This window comes from Beta vulgaris, chromosome 3, assembly GCF_026745355.1.
Source record: "Beta vulgaris subsp. vulgaris cultivar EL10 chromosome 3, EL10.2, whole genome shotgun sequence".
Taxonomy (NCBI): Eukaryota; Viridiplantae; Streptophyta; class Magnoliopsida; order Caryophyllales; family Amaranthaceae; genus Beta; species Beta vulgaris.
Genome location: NC_079204.1, coordinates 45815072 through 45832538, shown reverse-complemented (window position 1 = coordinate 45832538; position 17467 = coordinate 45815072). Strand labels below are relative to the sequence as shown.

Here is a 17467-nt window from a genome sequence, read left to right as displayed (position 1 = left end):
TTGATATCCCTACTACCAAGTCTAGAGATGATAGTGGAGATCTAAGAGCTGACTACCCACACCATACTGAACCAACTCATTTTTAAGGGTTCGAGTCTAAGATTTTCCTGCCCAACATGTTCTGGTAGATTCTGGATCTAAACGTTGTTGGGTCAGGACTAAGTCAGGGTCTAGTGATACTAGACCTGCCACACATTTGACTCATGGACCCATTTATAATATTTTTTCCAAAATATTTATACATTGAAATTGAAAATACACAACTTACATGCTCACAATAAGTCTATACTCTCCAAAAAAAAAAATGAAAGGGAGGATAAGTAGCAAAATAACTATTAGTAATATTCTAAGTATGTACTGAAGTGTATGATATTTGTGTAAGTATCTTTGATATTACTTATATCAGCGTGGCCACACGCGAAATTACAAGTGTGGTCGCGCACGTGACACCATGTCAGCCCCTCAGCTCATTTTCAAATGGTCATATCTCACTCGTTTCTCATCAAAATCGAGCTTTTGACCAGGTTTCGGAAAGATATCGAGCCAAATATTCATCGCCAATTTGAATCTTCCTAAAATATTCAGTGTTCTGTGAGATATGACCTTTTGAAGTTGATCCTTATGCACAAATGCTTATATGAACGAGTGGACTTACTCTTATGAACAGATGGAGTTACTCTTATGACCAAATGGAGTTACTTGTATGAGTATGTGGTTACTTTTAACAATAAAATGGCGTCACTCTTATAAAGAAATGTGGTTACTCTTATAAGCAAAATGGGATTACATATATGAACAAATAAGGTTATTCATATGATTAAATGAGTTTACTAGTATGAATAAATTTGGTTACTCCTTATGAACGAATGAGGTTACTCTTATTAATAAGTGGAGGTTACTTGTATGAACAATTGGGGTTGCTGATACGAATAAAATGGGGTTACTTATGTGAACAAAATGAGGGTATTGATCATATGATTAAATGCGGTTACTAGTATGAATAAATGGTTTAATCCTATTGAACTAATGAGGTTACTCGTATTAATAAGTGGGGGTACTTGTATGCCCAATTGGGGTTACTGATATGAATAAAATGGGGTTACTTGGGTGAACAAAATGAGGTTATTCATATGATTAAATGGGGTTACTGGTACGAATAAATAGGGTTACTCTTTATAGACGAATGAGGTTGCTAACTCATAATAATAAACAGGGGGTTACTTGTGTGAACAATTGGGGTTACTAGTATGATTAGATTAGGTTACTCGTATAAATCAATGTGGTTACCAGTATGATTAAACGAGGTTACTCATAAGATTAAATAAGGTAACTCATAGTATTAAACAAGGTTACTCCAACAATATTTTAAGGTTACTCATATAATATTTTAAGGTTACTCATACGAACAAATGAGATTACTGATATGATATAGAATGAATAAATAAGGTTAATGATATGAACAAAGTAGAAAAATCGAAGCAAACGTTAAACTTTCGTATGGTGTACTTTTGTTTACAATTGGGGTTACTTTTCAACTCTTCTCCATTAGTATTTCATATAGACATTTATGTGGTCAGTTATAGAGTAATCCCTCTTCTCTAGTAAGTACTACTGGCATATGAAGCTTGACTTCCGTATCTTATTATGCATGTGTTTTTCCTTTCTCTCTTTGTTTAATTTTTTTAAGATCCCAAAGAAATACTTTCTCCGTTTCTAAATAAGTGCAACATTTCCCATTTTAGAAAATGTCATAATAAGTGCAACATATCTCAAAATGGAAAGCTTTTTCCTTTTATTTACAGAAATGTCATTACGTAATTCCCTCAACCACTTAATTAATCTATCATCTACCAACCTAAAAACCATAATCAACCTACCCACCCTCATCTCTCTCTCTCTCCTCAACTCAACCAACCAACCCCACACCACCACCAACCCGACGCCACCACTTAATTAAGGTTTTATTGACTAATTCGTGTGTGAAATTGGAGGAAAATTATTTGATTTTTTGGGGTTCGAGATCTAAGAATAATTCTATTTTCTGGGTAATTGATGGTGGTCGGTGTGTTGCTGCAATGGTGGTGATGGGGAGAGACAGAAGATGCCGGTGGACCGGTGGTGGTGATGGTTGATGCGTTCGGTTGAAAAGGTGGTTTCGGGGGTGGTTTAGAAGGGGATGAGGGTTGGTTTAGGGGGTGGTTTCCAAGGGAGGGTGTTGGTTTCGGTATTGGGGAGGGGAAATGGGGTCGGTGGGCAGGTTTCGGGGAGGGTGGTTTTCTGGTGGGCAGGTAGGGAGGGTGGTTTTCGGTGGGCATGTTTGGGGGAGAGGTTTTACGGTGGTCGGTGGTGGCGTAGTGGTGGGTGACAGGTGGCAGGGGGAAGGTGGCGAGGCAGATAGTTGTTGGGTAATTATTTTAGTGTTTTATTAAGTTGCCTAATCTCTCTTTTAAGTGTGGTCCCCAACTTTCTCTCTCTAGATGCCTTGGTCTGTGTGTCACTTCTCTATGTTGCACTTATTTAGAAATGGAGGAAGTATGATATTAAAAAGACAGTTGAAGGAATTTCTTGTTATTCAATTGTAGATGTCTAAGTTAATTGAAAGCAATACTCCACCATAGGCTCATGTGATTTCTCTCTTTAGAATTTCATTTTAGAATGTTGTTAGTTGTTGCTGCACCTTCCTCTCTCTATACGCCTTCTTTTCTCTCATCCTCAGCTCCAACAATGGCGGTTTTCTTAAATTGAAGGATTTTCAGAGGTTTAAGAGTGGAGAAGTTGAATAATTCTCCAATTCTTTATCAAATGAAGATGTCGGGTTTAGGGGCTTTTTCCTAAGCAGCGAATTCGAACTCTTTGGCACTCATCTCAGTCTCAAAGGCGGGCGCCTTGAAGATTTATGCCCGGAAATGAGAAATCTAGTGGGTTTTTTCAGGCTTGAATATTCAGTTGGTGTTTTTTGCTTAGCTTTTGATCTTGCTAATCTGGTGAGGTTAGAAATATGGAGTAGTGGAGAGAGAGAGAGAAGGGAGAAAGAAGGAGATTGGAGAGAGAGGAGGAAAAGAGGACCGACAGATCTGAAATGAAAAGTGAAAAGCGCGCAGGATTCATGTTTCTCAGTCTGGGATTTATATATGGGTGGCCACATATAACTATATAAGAATTATGTATTATAGTCTTGTGATGAAACTTTTGAATTAAAATAAGTTCAATACTTCCTCCGTTCTGTTTTAAATGAAACATTGGATGAAATGACACTATTCACTAATCAATTTTAACTCCAATTTATCGCTATTATATAAAGAAAAATATAGTCAAGTGGGATCTTGTTAGATTCGTCTCGATGTATACTATCAAATTATAACTTTTTTATATTTTCTACGTTTACACAACTAAAGATATTAATGACTAAAGAAGCGCGTTGGGTTGCGTGAAAAAGCAAACGTTTCATTTAAAATGGAACGGGGGAAGTATTATATTTTTTAAGTTATAATTTTATTATTTCATTATTCAGTAAGTATTTAATAGTCGAGTTTAGCACTAAAATCGGTACATATACGTAAAAAGAAGTTTCACGAAAAAAAATGTATAAATTAATGGACACAGATACAAAAAAAAAAAAAAACACTCAAGACCCATAACTCGCTAAACCTTACGGGTCTTGGTAAGGGACTGGATCTTTTAGACCTAGTTATATATAGTGAGACTGGGGCAGATCTTGGTCAACTTCAAATAAAAAAAAACAGGTTGAGTCTGGACCTTATTGGACCCTCCCCAAACTGACCCATTGCCTTAGGCCCAGGTCTGAATTATGGGCAACAACAAGTGAGCTTTCGACATGATCTTATTCCCGTAAGTGTTTTCAGCCTAAACTAGTTCTTGTACTGGGCGATACTCCCCAAATTATTTACCAACATGCATTGGATATCTTAAAAAATAGAAATAATATTTTGTATTTATATGATTTTTCCCCTCACAAAGACCAACATGAGTATTGCAGTGTAGTTGGTTAGTACATTAGTATATCAAATGAGAGGTCATGGGTTCGAGTCTTGAAACAAACATTTTTATTGCTTAATATCTCATTTGATTGTGTAAGGGAAGGGAGAATACATGTGAGTATGTGACAGCATGATATTTGTTTGTCTTGGATTTAAATATACTAGCAATTCATGCACGCGATGTTGTAATAATTTTGGTTTAATTAATATATAAATTAAACCAATTAGTCAATAAGTCACTTTAATATATAAAGTAACTAGCTTTTTAAGCCGTGCAAAAATGCACGGGAGGCCATATTTGTATGTGATATTATAAATTATTTATCAGACAAAAAGAGACATGTTATAATGTCAGCAACACTTTTGTTTAATGAGATTGATTGAAATCAAACTGAATTGACAACACATTATGATAAAAGAAAAAAAAATAATTACACTATCTAAATTGATACATAAAAAATTGGGTCAATTACAACTCATACACGATTTAAACATTTTGAGAAACTTCCTCATAAACCACATTTTTAAACTTTAAAAATCTTGTAATCGTAATATATACATATATAAATACATAGATGAAACAAAATACACATTAAAGTACGCGGGAATATATTGTTTTGTAAATTTAGGATTTTAGGATGTTTCTCCTAAAATCATGGTTTGAATATTAGCTCGTGATTTAAAGTTTTTATAATCATATCGTGTAATGAAAAAATATATTTTAAAACCGACTTATGACTCGTGCGTTCAATGACTGATGACCCATTTAAAATTAGAAGTTACACTTTGCTTAAAAAGTACCTCTTTTAACTTGTGAAATCACCCACTTGATTTTTTTTCTTAATTATATTTTTGAAGATTATTTGTTGAATAAAATTATTTTCTCCTTATCTAGATTCTTTGTTATTCTTTGATCTTTGATTATCTTACTATTAGATATATCTATTAAAAGGCTCCTACACTTCGAAATCACTATTTTGTTTGTGATGGTAATTGACAATGGTATATCAAATCTTCTTGAGCTACAATTATTTATAATAATATGGTTGTTGTATAATAATTACATAAGGTAATTCATTTTGCACGAATTTTTTCAATCTTCCTCATCCATTGCCCGACTGTATAATAATATGGTTGTTGTATAATAATATGGTTGTTTTTGTCATTCCATTTAATTTCAATTATATAAACCAAACTCCTATTTTGACAAAAACTCTATCAATGTCGCTTGCTTCCTCTCCAGTGCAAATCTAAGTGAGACTGTGAGAGTGGAATCATAGATTGTCAACTTTCTAACGTGGTAGTTTTTTTTTTCTATGACACTTCATCGTTTTTTGTTTATATTTCAAATCGGTGAATATGCACTTAATGTTTTTGTTTAATTAAAAGTTGTACCAATTCTCTTTTCTTTAACCCCACTAAATTCTAATAAGTAGGTGGTCATTTAATTTTTGAGTTGATGATTTTAGCTTTAATTTTTAACAACTTTTTTAAAAGTAATTTTTTTACCGAGAATTTTAAAATAAGGTGGTTGACAGTATGTATCTACTTCCGTGTATGATATAATGAATTTTTTTGTTTGATGTGGAGAGTTGAGAGAAAAATGCCAAAAAAATCGCTAATATATATTAAATAGGAAAACAGTTAGAAATTAATCTACATACCCCTCAAAAAAAGAAAAGAAATTAATCTACATAAATATACAAACTTACTAAAGTTACAAAGATTGTAATTGATGCAGTCCATTAGTCAGAATTACAAGTGGCAGAAGGCAGTGAAGGGGCTTTTGCAAATGACATGTGGACAGATTTTTTTAGTGAATGACACATAAGCCAATTGAAACTCGTTTTATATATATATATATATATATATATATATATATAGGGTTGGGTTCTAGTGAGAACCCTCTTATGGTGAGAACCGTGAGAACCACTTAAAATAAGCAAAAACTTCCTAAAATGAGCAAAAAAAGTAACAAATGAGAAGAAATATAAAATGAGTAGAAAACATTAAGTTATCAAAAACGTAAAATGTACCAAAATGTAAAAGAAGAAAAACGTAAAATGAGCATAAAAAAATTCAATGAGAAAAAAACGTAAAATGAGCAAAACGTAAAATGAGCAAAAACGTTGATAAATGAGCACAAAATTGTTAAATGAGCAAAACCATAAAATAAGTGAAACAAAAAATGAGCAAAAATGTTATGAAATGATCAAAATCTTCGTAAAATGAGCAAAAATGAGTGGTTCTCACGGTTCTCACCATAAGGGTGGTTCTCATATGAACTTAAACCTATATATATATATATATATATATATATATATATATATATATATATATATATGTATATCAATTGCAATACTTTAGAATAGGATTTGTTATAGACTTGCTCTATAACGCAAAAATAGAGTTCATCCCAACCTCATAAAGGATTTAAGATGTGGTTTTTGTAGCACGTATGATGAAATTATACTCCAACTACTAAAGGATTTCCTAATTTTTGTTTGAAGAAATGTTGCAGGAGTTACATTGATAAGTGAATTCTATACATATAATATACAAATTTCACTTAGAAAAATAGTTTGATATATTAAATAGTTGGTCTTGTAAGAGAACTTCGAATCGCAATTTAAAATTAAGTGCGATTCAAACCCAATATTAAGAAGATAATGAAAAATCTTTGTAAATAATATAGTGAGTAATTTAATCTATTTAGTGACCAATTTAATCTATTTAGAGACCAATTTAATCCATTCAATAATCACATTCTTTAATTCATTTAGTGACTAATTTAATCCATTTAGTGACTAGTTTAATTTATTTAGTAAGACATCGGGTTATTTTAAAAAAATTATTTGTTGCAATTTGAGATTCAAAGGGAAACAAAAGAAGGAGAAAAGAAAGGACGATTAGGATGGTGCAAGATGCCTAAGAATAATGTTGGTTAGAGTTAGACAGAATTGGCTTGTTAGAAGAATATAGATCAGGATTTGTCAAATTTTATGTTAAAAGTAGATTGCCTATTCTAATAATTTGTGTATATCAAAAGACATGGCCAACATACTTTGCTATTAATATTTTGGTGGTTATGGAAATGCTGTCATATTTTGGTTTTTTTTGGCAAGAGAGAGAATTCAAAAAGATGCTAGCTGGAACTACGATTGTAAATGATGCAAGTCAAGTTCGCGTTTGAGCGAGCTCGACTCAACTTGTTAGCATTTCGAGCTAAGTTTTGACCGAGTAGATCTCGAGTAGCTTGGAAGTGTCTCATGTTAAAAGTAACCCTAAGGTAGAAAATATGTTGAATTTATGTATCTTGATATAAAAAAATGGATATTCGAGCTTTTCACGAGTTTTCGAGTATCAAATTGCTCAAGTCAACTCGCCAACATCTCGAGTCGAGCTCAAGTTCAGTTTGAGCTCATTCTGATTGAGTTTTGACCAAATCGATCTCGAGTATCTCGCGAGTTATCTCATCTCATGTATACCTCTAGTTGGAATTTATCTACACACTAGCTAATCCATTTGCATAAGAAAATAGACAATCTTTACACTAGGATTAATAGCTTGGAACACAGATGTTACAGCTCGAGGATTTATAGAGCAATGGGTGGTGGTGGGATATTGTGTGACCATAGAGGTTTTTTCATTTCAGCCTCTTCTACTAAGTTTGGACGTTGCATTGCTTTTAAATAGATTAGATAGCAGCGACAAGAGACTGGAAAACAGCAACTTCTTGTTGTTGTGAATTGTTGTTGTTGTTGGTGGTGTTGCAGCAGCAACATGTTGTTGTTGTTGTTGTAGTAGTACTAAAGTCGTAACCATTGCATTAAGGGTCCTTGTTTATTTCACTTTGAATGATATCACCAAATGTCACTTGGCCAATAAACCAAATGACGTTTGGTGATATCATTTAAAGTGAAATAACCAAGGACCCTGAGTGCAATGGTATCGCTTCCTATCTCCCATATGGGAGATCAAGGTTCAAATTTTAGTGTAAGCAAAAATTTCATTGTGGTCGGAGGGATGGGGGTTGGGGATGCTTGTTGGGCCTCTGGGTGAGTGTCCTACGATCCTCTGTGAGGGTAGCTAAGAGGAAAATTCTTCTTACCATGAAATTCCTGAGAAGGGGTCCTAAAAAAAAATTAAAAGTGAAATATTAGTAAATGAAAATTATATACTTCATCCGTTCCATAATAAGTGAAACATAGGGATTGAGCACAAGATTTAATAAACATCACTTTCAAAGGCCAAGAAGTCATAGAATACCCTTTTCATTATCAAAAGGAGAAGAGAGAAAAGCAAACCACACAAGTTTGTGATGGATATTCCGTATTCTTGTCCTTTTATAACTTTCTTTTTTCCATTTAAGGTATGTTTCACTTATTTTGAAATTACTCATTATGGAACGGATGAAGTATAATTAAAAAACTCGTTTAGCACGTACGTAGATAGCCAAGTGAAAAATTCTTCTTAACATGAAATTCTCGAAAAAGGGCTAAAAAAAATTTTAAAGTGGAGAATTAGTAGTAAATGAAAATTAATATATTAATATATAATTATCCAAAATTAGTGTAATTCATCTCAATTCCGCTGAACGAGCTTTATTTATCTAAAATCAACTCATAAAAATATTTTTTTAATACTCACAAGTCACAATCACCAAAAAATTCCGATCTCACTTCATAAACCCTAAACTCCTATAATCCCCTCCCCCTCTCCCTATCTACCTTCTGTTTGAAGCGCCGTCTCTCTCTCTCCAATTTCTCTCTTGCTTTCTCTCGCCTGAAGCTTCAAATCCAGGTAATTTCTTCAACCTATTCTCAATAATCAACATCATTTAACGTCGTTAATGTAATCTGTCTCGTTTTAGTTCATCCAATTGCATTAATCATACCTTTACAAACTTGTATACTGCTGAAAAGTTATGCTTTTTATTGTTGGTTGATATAAATTCTTGTGCTTCATCCCTAATCTTCATCCTAATTTGCAAAGGATCATAATTGTTGCTGTAAATTGTAATATGCTTGAAATCTGAGGATCATGGGAAGGAAAATATTGTTTTTTTTCTCTTTTTTGAAAAAAGAGACGAATCTGGGTTTTATATTGAAAACATCGGGTTTTTTTTTTTGAACTATAATATGTTTTGAATTCCTTCATTTATGGAATAGATGTTTGAAAAAAAGTTTATCCTTTTCATGTTACATACATTATTTTGAGTCATATTGAGTTGAATTATGAAGTTTCAGTTTTTGCTTATTTGTTATTTGTACATGTGATTTTATTAGTAAGAACGAAGTTTTCTGAATGCGTATTAGTGGAGAAATGAGAATTTGATGCCTTTTGTTTAATTGTTTTAATGATTTGATTTGTTGATTATGCCTTCTGGAACTTGCTGCAAAAATTGTGCAACTACTATGTAATTCAGAGGCTATGTAGCACAGAAACGGCTGGGGTTTCAGAAATAGAAATGTTACGGAATTGGGGAAACCTTAAGTCTTAGCCATCTCAAATAGAACGAGAACTGTGCTTCACAACTTCAGAGTTGGCGCAAGATTATAGCATAAGATTTTTTAGGTTATCACTTAGGAACTTAATTGATACTAATAACATTGTGTTTGTCAATCTGAATTGATGCTTTATTCTTTTATTGTCTCATTTTAATTCCTTGTTGGGATGAGACTTGATTAGCAACTAGCCAATTTGACATGAATGTTGTGCTGACTTTTTTTTAATAAGATTTTGGAATTCGGAAATCTGATTTCATTTGCTGTAAAAAGTATTGTGATGTGTGAATCAAATGCTAACTGAGTATGATTCCATTTTGTTTGCAGAATGGAGTCTCAGATTAAGCATGCTGTTGTCATCAAGTGCATGGGCCGCACTGGATCAAGGGGTCAGGTGACCCAAGTCAGAGTTAAGTTCTTGGATGACCAGAACCGTTTCATCATGAGGAACGTTAAGGGACCTGTCAGAGAGGGTGACATTCTCACCCTCCTCGAGTCTGAGAGAGAAGCAAGGAGGCTTCGTTGAATTACCATACTTGTTGCTGCACTTGTATGTCAGTTTTGGCTTCTGTGAGTCTTATGCCTAAGTTAGATTTTCAGAGTGAGATTCTATATTTTTGATGATTTAGATTTTCAGAGTGAGATTCTATATTTTGATGATTTAATATCAAAAATCTGGTTCTGGATGCTTATCTTAATTATTGGGATGTTGTTTGAGATGCCTAGTTTGAGTTAATATAAAGTCTTAAATCCTGTTGGCTTTTGCTCTTTGGTTCTGTCTGTTTGCTCTCGTTCATTGTTTCTGACACTCGTGTAAATGCGAGATTTATCTGTTCTATGTGCTCTTTTACTGAAATTTTGCTTATACCGAGTTTTATTCTGACAACCCGTTTGGTAGTTGGTTAAATGATGGTTATGGGAATGAAGTGGTATGTAAGGTTTATGGAAAAAAAAGTTAATGTTCATGGTGATGCTATATCATCTCAAAGTGTCCATTTTTCAACTTAAATTTTCATTCCCACTCAATACCAGTTCCCTAAGTGGTAATGGCCTAAGTTAGGGTGGTAATGAAAATTCATGATGAAAACCCAAGCTTGAGGGTGAAATTGCTTTCAATGGAGGAAAATAACACAAGCTTGGGGTGAGAGATTGCTTCTTTGTAGAGAATTTAAGAGTGCTTTCTTGTTAAATTACACTTGAAATTCATTCTCATTATCATTATTTATTAACAAATACCAATCAGGTTGTGAGATTAATGGGTAAACAATTAAGCTTCTCTGCAAGATCCAATTTATTTTTGAATCAAGTTGATCAATCAATGAGTATTCTCCTTCCACCATCTATCCTAAGTTATCAACGGCCGCAAATGTTATTATAGGCCATAATGGTACATATGGCACTCACGCAAATTGGCCATAAGATTGAATTGAGCAAAATGTTGCCGTAAGAATGATGCGGCATTGGAATGACTTAATAATTATTAAAATCTTAATTAATCTCATTAATACAACTAAGGGGGTGTTTGGTATGAATACCGTAAACGGAATGGAAATGATTTGGAGAAGGAGGAGAAAAGGTAATAATAAGTGTTACCTTTGGAGTATTAGTTATTTGGTATCCTAATGGAATGGAAACAAATTTGACTCACTCCCTTTTCTCTTGTTTGGTATAATCACTTTTGTATTTTGATTTTTTTCTCTTTCAACATAACGCATTATTTAATATTTGTTATACTGATTATTGTAGAGTATCATTTTTTAATTTTTACACATTTTTTAGCAAAATAGGAAAATATACTATTAGTTAAATCCACTTGGCCAAATCGCCAAATGAAAACAATAAGTATCATATGTCCAAAGTACAAACCAAAGACAACACCATAAAAGTCATCAGGTTACTTTTTGTGTAAATTTCAGCAAGTGTGTTATAGTGAACAAAAGAACTCCAAACAAACCCTTAGCTTTCTTGTAAGTCTACCACAAAAAGGGTAACATATCAGTTACCAACATTATGAAAAACATTTAAAGATAAAAGAAAATAAACATTAATATAAACAAGCAACACTGAAAACTCCTAGCTGCATGTAATGAAATAGAAGTGTTATGGCTAATTAGCAATACTAACAAGCAACCTTTCATGTAATGAAATACTCCTTCCGTCCTCTATTAGTTTACCTGTATTCTTTTTAAGGGTGTCCCTTATTAGTTTACCTCTTTCTTTTTTTTTTTGCTGTTTTTGGAATGGGACTACACACTTTTCATCACACGTACATTCAACTTTAATATAAAATAATAGTTTCTCTTTCTTTCTATGACCCACAACATTATTTCTCCTAAAACTTTGTGCAAAAGAAAGGGGTAAACTAATAGAGGACAGAGGGATGGAAGACAAGAAATGTGCAGCTTATCTTAAAACTTTTTCCTACATTATCATTCTAACAGATGTAATAATGAATCTCAATAAGACAAGAAATATGCAGCTTCTGAATTTTTGTCCTGCAAAAAAAAGCATGTCAAATGTACTGACAAAAAGAGCAAACACATATGACTAAAGACCAGAGTTCACCAACAAAAATAGCATTCTGAATTTCAGCAAACTTGAGAAACCAAATTGTGAGAGTTCACCAACAAAAATGGCCAGAAAAATTAATTACATTATGAATCAAACGCCATGGAAACGAAGCTTGGCAACTCATCTTTGCTTGAAATAGAATGAGGCCCAAACAAAGCCCAATTCACTCTTTACTTATGATCATGTTTGCTAGGTGGATTACAAAGCTATTTTCTAGATTTCTGTACTTTTTTGTCAAGAAAGTATTTTAATGCAGTTGCTGAGCCTACTGGAAGGATGCAGCTAAGTTAATCTAAAGGGTGAAAAAGTTTTTATATTGAGGATGTTTGTTTGATTTGTGGCTTTAGTAGAACTTTGTTGTTCCTTTTTGGTGCTTATGCATACAGATTACAGGCCAAGAGAAAGTAATAACAAGGTGTTGTACATAACTTTCTACTAAAATTGATTTGAGATCCTGAAAAGTCCATTTCAACATAACTTTCTTATGAGGTTGTTTGGTAACAAGTTAAAAAGATGGTATCAAGATGTTGTAATTTGCTTCTCTGCCTCTGAAATCTCTTTCTACATCTGACCAATCATATAACACTGTATTAATATTTGGGGGTTCAGCACATTTTAAATTCATTGTCTGAACTTGGACTTCTGTTGTGAAAAATTGTTGAAGTTTTATATTTTTTTTCATCTGTATGGATTTTCCGTACAAGTTTATTGGTTTAGTTGAAGCTACCAAAATGCTAAAAGTTTTGGTTTTTTCATTGATTATTTTGGAAAATTCCATTAGTTTATTAAGCAATTTCATCTTTTGTTTTATGTTGTTCAGCAACTCAATTTGAAAATTTAGGATCAATTTATGATTTCAGAATGCTTAGTTGGGAAATGAAAATTTTGGAAGCAAATTAGTAAAAGAAAACGAGGGTGGGGAAATTTTAAGTAATGTTAATCTAAAGTTTCATGATTGGTTGGCCGTTGGAGTTACAAAAGCAGATCTTACAATTCAACTCGAAAAAAACCAAATCTTACGATATGTTGGAGGAAGAGATTCAGGTACTCAAAAACTGAGGGTCAGTCTATGGTTAGCGCCTTAGCTTTGTTTAAGAAAAACATCAGGCCGCAACCAATCCTGTAATGCCGCCACCGCATCTAGCTCCGTCGCTTACTTCAACTTCGGGGAAAGGAGAAGGGTTTTCTGATAAGAGAGAGGAGGTTTTAGGGGCAGGAGAGGAGGTTTCGAGAGCAGGGAAGCGGGGGAGGGGAGGAGGTTTCGAGGGTGGGGGAGGGGTGGCAATGCCGAGGAGAGGGTGGCAGGGGTGTGTTTCGAAGGATTACCTGTTGTAGCAGGTCAGATGACCTGCTAGGGCCATTTTTGTAAAACGCCCCCTAAAGTCAGGACTATTTAAAAATAATCGGACTGAAAACGGCGGAACGCCCATAGTTGAGATTGTTCTTATCAATTTTTCCTTTAATGTAATATATTTTAAAAACATGCATGTGCCACTTTTATAATACATGTGCCGCGAGGGTGAGCTGTAGGGGCCAGAGCCGCCAGACCATGCGAACCCATGACAACTCGAGATCAATTCGGTTAAAGCTCGACGAGTGAGCTCGAATCGAAATCGAGCTCAACTTGAAATGTTGGTGACTGGCGATTTGAGTTGAGAAACTTGATACGCGACTCAGATCCAAAACTCGTAAGAACCATGAATATCCAATTACAATAGCAAAATACCTAAATTCAACATTATTATATCTTAGGGTTGCTTTAAACATGAGACACTTGCAAGATACTCGAAATCTACTCGTCAAAACTCTACTCGAGTGAGATCGACTTCAAATGCTAATGAGTCGAGTCGAGCTACCTAAAACTCGAACTTGACTTGCATCGTTTACACCCGTACTCATGCAGCAGAGACTGATAGTTATCATCGAGGGTATGACCAATAAACTACTACTGAGAGCGATAGACTGTCTGACTTTCGAACTTTGCTCTTAAGTCTGTTTTAACCGAAATTTTGAACGAAATTGCCATCAGTCAAAGGCTTTCTTTTAGCGGAAAAGTCAAAATAAGATTCTTCGTCTAAGTCATTTGCCCGTTGCTGGTCATCAATCTCCGGTATCGATTCCCGGGTTTCCGGGGCCTACTTCCTTAAAGCTTGTTACGGTATTATCACGTGGATCGCCCCAATGAAGAGCAATCTCTTTCCCTTCTTACTGGGTTATGGGATGATAGAACCAACTTTTGGTCTTGGATTTGACAAGTGAGCTAATCACCAAATGAGTGTGAACCATTAGAAAGAAAGTAAGCTAGCCCAAGGTAAAGGGGTGTGGACACAATCTCATTGTCCTGGAAGAAAGCTCACCGCTTAGAGTTGAAGTTATTTGTATAAAAACAAAAAATCCAATATAATCCAAACTAAGATAGTAATTCATATTGGAAACTATGTTCGCTTGTTCGGTTTGGATCTGGGTTGATTATTTTGAAAAATTGGACTTTCAAATTGGTTCAGATTGAAGGTGATTGGATCCAAAAATCCAAAATAATCGGATAGCAGTAAACCAACATGCATTGTATATTTGGATTAGGGTTGAGTGTTTTTGATAAAATTTATATGTTTGGATGAATTATTAGTTGTTAATACCAAATTTTATGGAACTCTATGAATTACTTCTATTATCGAAGGCTTTATTTGGATCCTCATGACTAAATTATTTGTCAAAAGAATATAATTTAAAATTTTGGATAAAATCTGATAAAAAAGTCTTGTAGTGTGGACCAAATTCAAATGTGTGAATTGCATTTTCGAGCCAAACAAAATCAACGCAGAAGTAATATGTAAATTAAAAATCATAGTAACCATAAATAACTCATAATAAGATAATCTACATACTGATAGCTACTTTTGTATTTGGTCACTATGTATTTTAAAAAGTTGAAAAAGAATCATAGTGACCCTATATTATATCATAGTGACCCTAGTAACCTATGTTTAAAGAAATTAGTCATAAAATATTTCGATAAAAAGGACACTATGAAACCTTTAGTCCAGTATAAATCAATCTAAGTTTTCAAATTCATATAAGACAATTTACATACTAGCAACTATGTCTTTCATTTGGCATTATGTATTTTAAAAGACGAAGAAACCCATGATGACCCTCTCTTATATCTTAGTGACCCCAAAAACATGAAATTTTAGAAATTAAAAATAAAAGAAAACTAATTACAACATCGAAACCATAAATCAAGCACAAATTTTTGCCTTTTTTTATTTGGTGTTTGTGCCTGATTAAAACGTGAAAACAAGCAAAAAGAATTCCAAACCTAAAAGTTCAACTACATAAGCAATTGCAAAATAAACAAAGTCAGATACATATAAAATCAATGTGAAATAATACGAAAAACAAGATAAATATGTTTCTGAACGAAACTCTCTCTTCATCTTACCAACACCAGCACGCCGAGTTTTAGCCATGGTAGATTTTGCAAAAATTGAAAGTTATGCATGTGTGACGAAGAAATTGAAAAGAAAAACTCGATTTTGCAAAACAAGAGAAAAAAAATTAGAAGCTATGGCAAGTGAAGAAAAAATTTCGAAGTTGAGCGAGGACAAAAGAAAATTACGGAAAAAAAGCTTTCAAAGGGAGAAATATGCGTGATATTGGATGGCCTCTCTTCACACTTGTGATATTGTTTATAGGCTTTGGTCCCCAATAATATTATAGTGGACTACATTCATTATGAATTTTCCCTTTCAGACTAAATCCAATATAGTGTCAAAATAGATTTTGAGAAGAGTTTTTCAACTTCTTCATTGAAATTTGTTTCTTGTTTGTGTATTTATTCTATATTTTTGATTGTTTTGGACTCAAACTCCGAATATTTTGGATTTAGATTTGAAAATTGAAATCCAATTTTTATTAAGATATGATTAGACTAAACCTAAATCCAAACCGAACACTCAACTTTCACCCTTACACATGAGGTACACATGGTGTTACCATCCATGTTAGATCAGAAAAGGAACAATGTCGTTTGATCGGGTTATAATTCGCTAACCTGCCTCTAAATAAGTGAAACATTTTGACTTTCACACTTGCCAACGCACAATTTTGACCATGAATAACTCTAATTATGAATTTGTAAAAATAATAAAAACTTGATATTATGAAAATAGCCTTTGAAACAAATCCAACATTATAATCATTGTTATATATTAGGAAAAAATACGATCAAAGTGAGATGTGTGAATAGTAAAAAAAAAGTATTACACTTAAAAAAAACATAGGAAATATATCGGGGAGAAAGTAGGGTTGAGACGTTGAGTCTACATTCCAAAATTTTAGTTTGAGTTCAAAAAAGTTTTCCACGACCCAATCTAAAATTAGCTAATTGCATTAAGATCTTCCAGCCTATATGGGTTGGTTTTGGGTCTTGGTTAGATTTGTCAGAGAAAGAGGCAAGCAATATACACAAGAAAAACAGATTGAGCTTATCTCGACAAAGCAGAATGAAGAGGAAACTAGAGTGGCTGTGATGCAGATGATCATTGTCCCAAACTGTGATCACACCACGGCAAAGGTGGAAACCTCCAATGCTCCAACCGTCCACCCATAAGGATTAGCACATCACCATATTGTGTGCGTTCAGAGAAGACCAGAATGAGTGACAGTGAATTTGAACCGAACAGTGGAAAAGACAACTCTTTCAATAAGAAAGCTGAGTTAAGTGTCTAGGAGGGTACTCAACTTTGAAGAAAGTATCAGTTAAGGTACTGAACTTTCATTTGTACCAGTTAAGGTACTCAAATTGGACGGCTATTAGTCTAAGGGACTAAACTTTGCTTTTTGCCGTTAACAGCCCCTAAATTAAAAGTAAAATGTGACATGGCAATAAATACATGGTGACGTGGCAATAAAATACAAAATGACAGTTAATTCAGTACCCTTTAATTCAAAAAAGCCAGCGAAATTCTTCAACGGTAACAAATGAACATATATATTTAAAAGTAAAACTGAACCATATTAACAGATATATTAACATTCAAAAAATCATCTCTCTCAAGAAATCAGGAGCAGCAAAAAATAAGAACTTCCACAACACGAAAAAATTCTGATATTGGTGTTCTTCCATCAGCAGCAAAAAAAAATCAACTTCATCACCTTCCATTAATCAGGTACAAAGCAACTGCATTAATGAAAATTAAACCTAATGTTAATTTTTTGCCCTTTTTTACCAATATGAATTTTAATTCATAGTATTTTGTTCACCTAGGCAGCATAATGTCAAGAAATAGCTATGGTGGTTCCATGCCCCCAATTCCCAAAAGATGTCATTGTGGGTTTGTTGTAACCAAAATCAGAGCCTGGACAAGGGACAACCCTGGTAGAAGGTTT

The 17467-nt window shown here is 33.7% G+C and overlaps 1 protein-coding gene across 1 annotated transcript; it reads left to right on the top strand.

The window, feature by feature from the left end:
* The first annotated feature begins 8640 nt into the window (after nucleotides 1-8640).
* On the top strand, nucleotides 8641-10269 carry LOC104906724 (40S ribosomal protein S28). The gene is made up of 2 exons (XM_010695519.4): nucleotides 8641-8801; nucleotides 9833-10269. The coding sequence occupies exon 2, from the start codon at nucleotides 9834-9836 to the stop codon at nucleotides 10029-10031; it is 198 nt and encodes a 65-aa protein (XP_010693821.1). The 5' UTR covers nucleotides 8641-8801; nucleotide 9833; the 3' UTR covers nucleotides 10032-10269.
* Nucleotides 10270-17467: the final 7198 nt, after the last annotated feature.